Raw genomic sequence first — 12034 nt, 5'->3', positions numbered from 1 at the left:
TCTTGGAACTTCAAGCAGCTGATTGGCTTATAAAAGATAAATACCTATTTATCCTACCTTGGGGGGATTTCCAAGAATACCATTTTCTCATAATTAAATATAGTACTCAACTCAAGAAGAGTGGAGTTTTGGTAAGAAAATTTATCTTAATTAATCTTCCTATACTATTTTGTATTTTCCCCAATATATATATAGATATAAAAATGTTAGTTTAGATAATTAAGTTGAAATAATGATAGCATACTTAGACATAAATAGAATCCGTCTTAAAGACATTTAGTAGCAGAAATTGATGATAAAGAGTGTGAAATTTTAGGCAAAGACCCTTCACTGGTCCACCTCTTATTTAAACCCATATATTTAAGACTCAACATATATATTTATATCGTATTAAATTTATGTACTATATTCATGTCTAATCCGTACGCTAGCATCCAACTCAATAATCTACTATAATTAAAGCCATCTACAATATATATGACCTAAATATTAAAAATGTCTAAATATCTTGACCTATTCGCAAACATAAGCTACACGTAAAAATGAAATAAAATTTTGTAGTCATCACCCTTATCCGTCATGACTATCTTGTTGACTAGCCGACGCTGTACGATTTCATCTTCTCTTAAGAAAAAAGGAAGAAGAAGAAGAAATTGGCATTGGAATTAATTAATAAGCGTTGATTGTCATTTCAAGTTGGGTACTGAGATAAAGGAAAAAAAAAAAAAATAGTGGTACGTAGTATCTTAATTATTTTATGATTATTGATAAAGTGAATAGTAATATACATAAATGCGCTGTTTTTGACAGATTCGTATGTGCTATTTCAGTCAATTATTGTGCCCATATTATATATATATATATATAGTTATATAAAATAATTATTATTTTGTGAGCATGTTAATTGGAGTTGGACACAACCCTAGCAATTATTTGTTTTGACCCTTTATTTGGGGTTGCAACTTTTTCAATTTTTTTCCTTTTTCTAGATTATATATATATGGACTTATTCACATTTAAATTTTAAAGTACAAGCTCTTGTATGTATCAATTATAATATAACATGAGAAATATATATAGCAATAATGTGATTTATTAATTGATATAAATAAACAAATTAATAACTCAACTCAGGGAACTAGAATTCCTCGTATGTAACCAATGCAAATATACAATTATATATATATATATATATATATATCAATCCATTAATTGCTAAACATGTTATTTCATACGATTATATTTGGTAAAATGTAAAACGTTACAAGTTGTGTGGAAACATCTTATTGGCTAAACAAAAGTAAAATGCCGTGGTCCGAGAATCTCCAGATATGTACAAATTTGTTTCTTGATTTTAATAAAATAGATAACATAATTTGTTTACATATAAAATATATCTAATAAAATAAAAATTTGATAAAGTTTAAAATAAAAAAAATTAATAAAACTTATAATAACTATAAAGGATGTACATTAAATTACGTGGAGGCTATTTAAACCATATGAGGCCGGCGCAAAAATTTCCCTCAATTTTTGTGTTAAAGCTAAAAGGAAGGTAAAGGGCACTTTATTGTGCCACACAAATTTTTCCAATTGAATGCGAAATATTGTTCCATCTCTCTATTTTATTCAATATATATATAATATAAAAATAATATTGTATATTTATTTTAAAAAATATTATATGAATATAATATATTTATATTAAATGATGTAAAGAAATAAAATAAACTTTAGAATGCAAAATTTGATGGGCAAATTTCCACATACCCTCTCATCATCAAAAAGCAAAATTAAATACAATCATCCCATCTCTGTCGCTGACCTTTCTTTCCCAGTTCCCACACACACACACACACACACCCACACCCACCCAACCTCATCTCTCTGTTTATAATTTACTGCTCACTACTACTCCACTTCACTCTTTATCTCTACGTAATTTCTCATACTCTCCGACATATATGTAACTCGGCAACAACAAAGGGAACTGAACGTCGTTCGTCTACCCCAATGGGTCGGTCTCCATGTTGCGATAAAGTAGGGTTGAAGAAAGGCCCCTGGACGCCTGAAGAAGATCAGAAGCTCCTGGCTTATATTGAAGAACATGGCCATGGAAGCTGGCGGGCCTTGCCCGCCAAAGCTGGTTAATTTTCTTACAAGTTTTCATGTGCAACCTGGTCCGAGTGTTTGGTTTCCAAAATAATTTAAGGTTCTTGTGTTTTGGGATGTGTAGGGCTTCAGAGATGTGGGAAGAGTTGCAGATTGAGGTGGACTAATTATTTGAGACCTGATATCAAAAGAGGCAAGTTCAGTTTACAAGAAGAGCAAACTATCATTCAGCTCCATGCTCTTTTAGGAAACAGGTAAAATGTACTTGCAGTTTTTCTTCGAATTTGCCGCTGGCGTCTTCAGTATTTTTACTGTCGGGTTTTCCTCCTTAGATCCTAGTAATGTTTTCACTGCACAGGTTGCTCGTATCATGATGCTCAATCTTACTTACTTTAGTAAGAGTAACTTCTCTTGTCTCGTTTGTTTGCAGCTGTTTAGTACGGATGCCAAACTTTTGCAGTAATGCGACAAAAGTTTCTATAATTATAAAAAAAAAAAAAAACTCAACATCTTGCGATGAATTGTTGATATAGCTGGGATCCATGTCTGAGTTCAAAATTTCAAACATTCAATTCTCTTCTTTTTCTTCTTCTGTTTCTTCTTTTCCTCTTCCTCGGTGGTATTTTCTGATACACGCCATAAGAAGGTTTATTCGAACAGTGTCAGGGTTTGGATGATGGCATTAATTCACGCCTCTCCATGCACAGTTGTTTCATTAACTCAATGGCAGAATCCGATCTGCAGTTGAACAAAGATGGGAAAACTTAAACTTATATTCATCACATTTTGGATATGTCAATTCCACACGTCATTTGTTGTAAGTTGTCTCTTTACATAAGACAGCGAAAAAGAGTTTAGTAATTGTCGATTGGTTTGGCTCTTTTCTGTCTTCTCAACGAAAAAACGAGTTGTTTTCTGGCAGAACACTACTACACGGATAGCAACAAGGGTATTTTGTTTTCTTCTTGCTCTTATCAGTGATCGCTCACCTCACCTGTTGTCGTTTCTATGACTCTGTTGTCGTAGGTGGTCGGCCATAGCCACTCATTTGCCCAAAAGAACAGACAACGAGATCAAGAATTACTGGAACACCCATCTCAAGAAAAGATTAGACAAAATGGGTATCGACCCGGTGACCCACAAGCCCAAAAATGACACCCTGGTCGCCAGTGATGGCCAGTCCAAGAACGCTGCTAATCTCAGCCACATGGCTCAGTGGGAAAGCGCTCGCCTCGAAGCCGAAGCCAGATTGGTCAGGCAGTCCAAACTCCGACCCGGCTCGTCTACTTCCTATCAGGTGGTGTGCGATTCGGTTTATTATATTTAAGATTTTATAATAAAGCAAGTGAATTATTCAATCGCTTGTGTCTAAATTTAACAATCTGAAAAAATCCAACGTTGTATAGACTCAGAGCTCAGAATTCGCCTCCACTTCAAGCCCCGTCCAGAAGCCAGCCGGGCCGTCTCGATGTCTCGACGTGCTGAAGGCGTGGAATGGCGTCGTGTGGGGAAAGGCAAACGAAGCTGCTGGTGCCAGTGGGGGTGTTTCGGCGGTTGGAACCGGGGGCGACCTGGAATCACCGACGTCGACGCTCAGCTCCGCCGCGGGAGTAGGAGAGAGCTCCACCGCTTTTGTCGAGCTGGTGAGAAACTCATCTGGAACATGTGACGGCGGCGGAACCATGAAAGACGAAAGCGAAGGAGAGTGGAAGAATCTGACGGAGTACAGAGACGGGATTGGGATTTCGACTCCATTCCCATCAGAATTGCAGGAGACGTCTTTCCCATCAGCGTGGGAGCCGGAATCCATGAGAGGGAACTCTACCGAACATGTTCCCTGTGGGAATTTCGTCGAAAAGTTTACCGACCTCTTGCTCAGTAATTGCTCGGGTGACCGTCGGTTCTCGGACGACGGCGGAGAGTCGGATAACGGCGGCGGCAGTGATTATTATGAAGATAACAAGAATTATTGGAACAGCATTCTGAATCTGGTGAATTCTTCGCCCTCTGATTCGCCAATATTTTAATTAGGGATGGACGTGTTATAAACTATGTAATGTGTAGAGTGTTCTTCTTCCTCTTCGTCTTTGGGATTGTGTTGGATCGGAGCTCCTTAGTCTTCTCATCTGCATTCTCCATACTTAATTAGCTCCACTTCAGTTACTTCCAAATGTAATCACTCTTTCTCTAATATCGTTTTCTCCCATAATCATTCCAATTCTTTTCTAATCACTCAATAATATAATTAATGCTAAATTAATGATCCTATATATATATATATATCATTAAATCGATCACCTGACATATATATATATACATATAATTCAAACTAATATTTTTTTCCTGATGGAAAAACATTATTAATATTCTATTAAAATTATCATTCAAAACTAATATATGTAAAAAAATTTAACCTTAATAATTTAATTTTTTCATTCCTTCAGAAAATAATTTCTATCAAATTAAGTCGCCTTTTAGGTAATTTTTCTGAGTTAATATAGTAAACCACATCAAAATTAGGAAATAAAAAGTAGTCATAGACTCGCATATAGAGCCTATTAGGACAAATTTATAAATTTTTTTATACATCTTACATCTAACATCCATCTAGCTCAGAACTCATAGTTCAAGGAAGATCGATCAGTAGACCAGCTATTCTATTTCCCTTCGTGAAATAGTGTTGTTCGGGTATAGCTCAGTACGAGCCTTACTGTATTCCTTGGCTGCCTTCGGAATGCTCGGCTCGGGTAGCTCCTTGCTTCCTCAAGATGTTAGTTTCGAACTTTTTTTTCAAATAACCTAAAATGTATGAATTTAAAACAAAAATTAAAATAAAATTATCCAAATTCGGTCGTAATCATATTGAGGATCAAGAGATACATAAAATAGGATGGATGAGCTTAATAATTATTAAGCAGGGTTGGTATGAGAAGAGCATGATCATATGAATATCAGCAAAATAGTGCAAAAAAATGTGTAGAGTTAATTAATGAACAAAAGTCCTCTACACATTTACTCAGTTTGTCTGTAAGAAAAAAAAGAAAATGATGGAGAAAGAATTAATTGTGAGGGACATAATTTATTGCTTCTCGTTCCATGTCGCAGTCTTGTAAACAATAAAAGCAGTGATAAATGCTTTTTACGTAATAGTTTTGTTTAGATGGGTGTTGTGCATGCATCCATTTCACCCACCGCCTACTAAACTGCAATTACTATTCTTGCATGTTAGAGGGTTGCTCATATTTCTAAACTCTACTTCCACACCTTGTAAATTATAATTTATAATCCAATAATTTTTCCAATTACAACACCATTACTAGAGTTTTATAATTCTTATGAAATTATTGACGTGGACAAAATTAGAGTTTTTTAAATTGGGGTTTAATTTGCTGATTAGGCATCGATCCAATCAGTTTTTCTAGCCATCTACGTGATGATTAGATTGTATTTTATGTCCCGTATGTTAGGGGGTGGCATTTTAAAGATTGCAACAAAGGGGTCGGAATTAAATACCCATAATTTATTAATTTTGTGACATTTGATCAACACTCTTTTCTTCAAGAAAGTGATGTGTTAATTAAATTCATGATTAATTAGCAATAGGGTCCACCAAATAACTTTGATTACTAATAATAATAATGACCAATAAAAATCATGTCTAATTAATTAATATCCTACACTTCCTCAATTATATAAAATTCTTCTTATTCTTATGATACGTACATCCGAACCCTAAATTAAATCTAAAGCTCCCCAAACAACGATGTATAAATGTCTCACATCAGACAGATTCGTCCCCCTATATATATATATATATATATATATATATATATTAAGAACAAAACCCTTACTAAAACTGTACGTCTTAATCATTAATCGCTTATCTTAGATTCACGACTTTAATTATATACACACTTCTAAATATTTTGTGCTTTAAATTCAACATTAACTGAGGTGTATGGTGTTCGAGTCAATTAATTATGCACACTTCAATTAATTAATCTGATTAATACCAGGTTTAATTGTTCACATGTAAACTAATTAATGCAATCATTTTTAATTAGTCATGCAGTCTTAACATCTTATGGATCATTAAAATTAAGCTTTTATTACATTTTTTTAATATTTATTTTATCTTAAGTGTGCTTGTCTAATTTGAGTCAGATACTCTTGAATATTGAGATAATTATATCGTCCTCCGTTGAAATTTAGTGTAGTTAGACAGTAACATATATTAGTTATATATTATATCAATATTCTATTAAGTTAATATATTTAGTTTTGGTAAGTTATTGATTTTATTTTCTTCTAATTAAATAAACACCAGTAACATTTGAAACAATGAATACACATCGAATATGCCTTGGTTCATTAATGTTCAATAATAGTTATGGGGGGTGGGGGTGGGGGTGGGGGTGGAAAAGCATTATTTTAATGTGTTGAGCGGCTCATAAAGTGAAAGAAAATAAGGAAATATTATTGAATTTGTGAAGACAAATATATATATAATTTGAGTCTTGCCTTTAATTACACGTAACTTTTTTTTATTTTATTATTTTATTTGTTTAAAATCCATAAATTGCTTAATAGTCCTCGCATTATATTCAAATTACAGTGCGCGTCCAGTGTTAACAATTACTGAAGAGATGTTTGTAAGGGAACAATTACAAGCAACGTAGTTGAAAGCAACAGGGCAAGTGAGCAATACAATGCTGAGTAGCAATCTTGATGCATGTCATCTCAGGATTCACAAGATTACCATATTACCCTTCATCTTACTGATATTGACATCACATCTTTGGCGTATCATGATCCCACGTCATTGCATAATATCGGATCTTTTTCTCCTTGCCAAAAAAATAGCATTCAATGCCTTGTTTTATATTTTCCCACTAAATTATGGGTATGATTTGGTGTGTTTTTAAAGTCCATTTGTTTTCTTAGACTGTAATTTAATTGAACCCAAGTAACGTGGCGTATATTTAATTAATTTAAAATATTTGTTGATATTTGAATTCAGCGTTATTTGTAATGGAACTCGCCTGACATCCAGTGATATTTTTTAAATGATAAAATTTTAAAAACAATTCAATAAATTTTTACACTATCTCCAATCATATAATGTACTAGTAATTAATTTGCAATTTGACCCCATTATTAAATTTTGAAATAAATTGGGAAATTAAGATATAGATATAGATATAGGGAGGGAGAAGTGAGTGGTTTGGCAATAAAGGATCATAAATGAAGACAGGCTGTATGGGAAGTAGAGTAGTGGAGTGGGAAATGTAAACCACAATTTTGGTTGTAAGCAGAGAGAGAGAGAGAGAGAGAGAGTTGTAGCAGCAGTTGTTATTTTAAAGTCAATGCTAACATATCATCATTTATTAATTTACTCCATCTCACATCACATGCATATGACATCTGGATGTCTTTCATTTCTCATTTTAATGAACAATTATGTTTATAGTTCTACCCTAACACCAAAGAAAAGAAAACGTTCCATCCATGTACCCCATTTTTCAAGTGCACCAGTAATAGTTTACAAATAATTGATTGAATTGCCATCACTGTTTTTGTCGCAAGATAGGGTCTTGGATTCAAATTCGAAACTAGAAATCAATATATTTTGACCTAATATCAAGAGAGGCTTAAATGAACAAATATTTGGTTTGTAACCAACTTTTAGCTGTGTTCAAAACTATTGAAGTTTGTCGAGGTCTACCAAGAATCATTTAACTTGTACTATTTGTGTTCTCATCTTAGTTCAAATTTTGTCTCAAATCCAAGTTGGTTGAGTCTGCCCTCAATATAAAGCCTTGCCCAGTTGCCCTTGCTCCTAATAAATACACCCTATCATAACAAGGTATTTGTTAGATAATCGTTAATTATAAAGAATATTTATAATTTTTTTAAATAATAAAAGAGTAATTATAATTATGATAATTTTCAAGGAAACTCGTCGTAATTAAATTATGTAATTCAAAAGGTATGTTATTAAGTCTATTGACATTCAATTTCAGGTTTCTTAAGGGGTTTATTGCAAAATGTAAAATTTGAAGGAAGTGAAATGCAAATTATATACCCTAATAATGATAACTAGGGATTAGACGCATGGTACGTTCGTACATCCATTCTCAAACTAGCGTTCAATTGCCCACTAAATGATCAATTGTTTGTACCCACAAAATGAACTTTCATGAGACATTGACATCTCCGTATTAGGGTAAAATTTATTTTAGTCCCTGAATTTTTATTTTAATTTCAAAATAACCCCCATCTTTTCAATTCACTTTAAGTGAATCCTTACAACAAGTGACATTCCTATGTTAGGACTATTTCGAAGTAAGTTAAATATATTTTAAAATTGAAGTTAAATATCAGGAACTAAAATGAATTTTATCCCTCCATATTACTATTGCAACAGTAATAATTAAATATTTATGATCTTCTTAAGAACAATAAATTCATATTCAAAATTACAACGACACTGTTTTTGTAAATATTAATATGTTTCCTTAAAAATTCCATTTTCAATTTTTTATCATTTGTTTATTTTATTTTCAAATCCGAGAATTGATCTTACAACTCTCTCTCTCCACCCCACCGTGAAGCAGCCGGCAAAAGCCAGCCCTACTTTCCCATGACTATCGGTAATAATTACTAATAATCTTGAAGATTTTAAAAATTAAATCATAATCATGATTCAAATCCAAATCCAAATCTTACCCTTCGCCTTTTCCTTTTTTTTTTTTCTTCTCTGAAAGAGAAAATGATGTTGAGAGCAGACATGGTGGAAGCTCATCACGGAATACCAACAACAAAAAGGAAAAATAAATTAAAAAATATACGGGCATTACAGGCAGCAGAAATATTTTTTTAAATATGATTTAAGCTGCAAAGCGGATCCCGACATCTTCACTTTCTGCACATTAAGATTAGGCTTCTGCAAATTTTTCATTTCCACAGAGCCTCAGTACTGTGCATTTCTCGTAATAACTACGCATGATTATCTACTTACACACGACATGATACGTATACATACATGTAAGATTGAGTCTGAGTCTGAGTCTGCGCAGGTTGGTGAGGCCGCGCAGCACCGGCGGCGGCGGCGGAGTGTGAAATCAGGGAAAATATGATCCGGAATTGGAACAATAAAGTGAGAGCGAGAGGTGCCTCTTTTTATACTGAAGCCCTCGTGTTGTGGGACTTGTTGGACTGGGCTTTCTGAGTTTTCAGAGAGAGGCCCATCTACACTGATCAGGCTTTTTCTTTTGTGAATCCAGAGGAGTTTCCAGCCTACCACTAGTGACGGGCTGGGCTTTTTCAGCACCGTTGGGTTTATCCTTTTTTTTTTTTTATAAAAAAAAATACGATTCATCACATTATTTAATATATTTGTAATTAAATTTAATTAGACATATAAATAATTTAAAAGTAGTCATAAAAGAATTTGAGTTGAAACACGACTTTAAGCTGATTTAAATAAAAAATATTGTGATTAAGTTGGAGGTTGAGAGTAATATGATGAGAAAGATGGTGTGGAGTTGAAGCGGCATTATTAGTGGTGAAGAGGATATATGCGATTATTATATCAAAATGTTTATGGACAAATTTCAAAATGGTTGCAATTTTGAGTTTGTGTGGTGGAGCAGCACAAATTTCGTGACCAAATCACCACAAAATAATAGTGCGCCAGTGTGTGTATTTTTGAAGGGGGCGGGGGCGGGGGCGGGGGGACCATATTGATGGGATGTGAGTGGTCAGGGTTAGGCACTTCAATTATCACTACTACTATATCTCGCCCACTCATCATCACTCATATCTCTACATAATAAACTATTGATTTTATAAATTTATTATAATTTTTAAAAATATATATTAATTAAATACTAAAAAAATATAAAAAAAGTTATAAGAATTTATTGAAAAAAATTAGAGAAGAAAAAGAAATGTGAATTTTTTTTTTTAAAAAAAATAGGGACGTGGAAATTGAGAATAGAGAAAATGGGAAGTTGAGGAGAGAGAAAGAAAAAAAAACTGAAGGTTAATAAAATAATTAAAATAAATTGACATATCAAATAATTGAAGACACCAAAAGGGTGTTTTTCAATGATATAAAAGTATAGATTTTGCATCAGAAACAAAGAAAGGTTTGTTATACTTAAACTCCTTTCTAAAAAATGAAATTGCATTTAGACTTCTGTTTGGAAATTCACTGTTTAAATATGTCCCTATTTTATTAAAATTTGAACAAAAATTATTGATGTTAGCAAAAATATGCATAATTTTTAAATTTTATCCCTCATTTAACGTCTTTATTTAATAATTTTGTACTTATGAAAAAAAATATTGATGTTAACTTCACACCATATATATATATATATATTATATTTATTATTTTATAAATATAAAAATATACATAAGAATGAAAAATGATGGACAAAACTAAAAATTTATATATTATTCTTTGTTTTCGCCATCATTTTTTCTTCAAACCGTAAAGAAATAGGGTCATGTGTAAATCAAAATTTTCGATGGGATGTAAGTGTAATTTCAAAATATTTTTTTTAGAGAAAGTGTAATTTAATATTTTTAAAAGGGGTTTAAATGTAAAAAAAAAAAAGGCAATCTCTCTCACAACATAACACATATAGAGAGTGTTTGCGAGCGCTTTAGAATAGCACTTTTAAAGTGTTTGTAATGCTAGCTTCTACTTCTGAAGTAATTGAGAAAATTGCTTTTAGATCAAAAGTTAGAAGCACTCTAGCTGCTTTAGTTTTTTTGTAAATAAATTCAACTTTACTTTGACTACTTTACCCTTATTATAATAATTTTAATCCAACTTTATTATTTTTAATTTAATTTTAAAATTATATATCTAAAATTGAAATTGGAGTTTTTGAATAATTTAACAATAATCAGAGTTACACTTCCACAAATTTTAATTGTATTATTATTATTTTTTTTACAAAAATCACTTTTCAAAATACAAAATTCTTTACAAACACTCCCATAATGCCACCACTGAATGTCTGAACCCACTCACTCTTAGGACTTCAGGTTGATACCAAAACGGAATACACTAAAAATCCTGATTTGTCCGACCCGCTCAACAAATTTCCAAACGCAAAATACGAAAATAATAAGCTGTCCGGAGAAACTAAAGGAGTTGTAATTTTAGCAAGAGACGAAGCACAATCATTGTATGAAATAGTTGATCATCAAAGCATCGGAGTAGGGACCATGCCACAAGATTGGCCTTTCGGATTCTCAACAAACACCCCCACATCAATAATAAATATATCACTAAAATAAAACATTTGACCACGTTCCTCATTCACACCTCCATCCATATTTTAAATATTACGCCCTACGGATATTAACAAGAGTTTCATCGAATGTGTGCATAAATGTTTTAATATATGTAAACTATTATAATTTTTAATATATTAATTAAATTGATGTAGTATTTAAAAAAAAAACAGTTTGCATCTGCAAATTGGCATGTTGCATATTTGCCACTAACAGATACATGGATGGGGGGGCCCTAAGATTGAAGATAAGGCATTTGGTAGCAGCATATTCTCTTCTTTTACTAATACAAAGGTAATCAATCAACTGCACCCCATCTCTCTATTAATAACTTCATTTCTTTTTTATTTGATAAGTGAATCAAAGTATCTTATAATTTGTTCATTTAATTCGATGGAGAAACAATTTGAATACCTATAATTTTTTTAAAACATTGATATATATATGCTTATATAAAATTGTAATAAATGTTTGCAATTGATTTGATATGACTCGTGACTCGACAATCATTTTTTTATAAATAGTGAATGGTAAAAAAATGCCAAATAGGTATTGCAATTTCATGTGTATATATTATATGATTAAAAAGTGGAGACAGAAGTAATGA

At 32.3% G+C, this 12034-nt stretch overlaps 1 protein-coding gene across 1 annotated transcript; it reads left to right on the top strand.

Moving 5' to 3' along the window:
• The first annotated feature begins 1836 nt into the window (after positions 1–1836).
• Positions 1837–4324, top strand: LOC105177270 (transcription factor MYB16). Its single transcript, XM_011100350.3, has 4 exons — positions 1837–2146; positions 2237–2366; positions 3139–3409; positions 3519–4324. Exons 1-4 carry the CDS (start codon positions 2014–2016, stop codon positions 4137–4139), a joined length of 1155 nt encoding a protein of 384 aa, XP_011098652.1. The 5' UTR covers positions 1837–2013; the 3' UTR covers positions 4140–4324.
• Positions 4325–12034: the final 7710 nt, after the last annotated feature.

This window comes from Sesamum indicum, linkage group LG9 (assembly GCF_026168435.1).
Source record: "Sesamum indicum cultivar Baizhima isolate 11 linkage group LG9, ASM2616843v1, whole genome shotgun sequence".
Lineage (NCBI taxonomy): Eukaryota > Viridiplantae > Streptophyta > Magnoliopsida > Lamiales > Pedaliaceae > Sesamum > Sesamum indicum.
The sequence above is the reverse complement of the archived record's forward strand: the minus strand, read 5'-3'. Positions and strand labels throughout refer to the sequence as shown.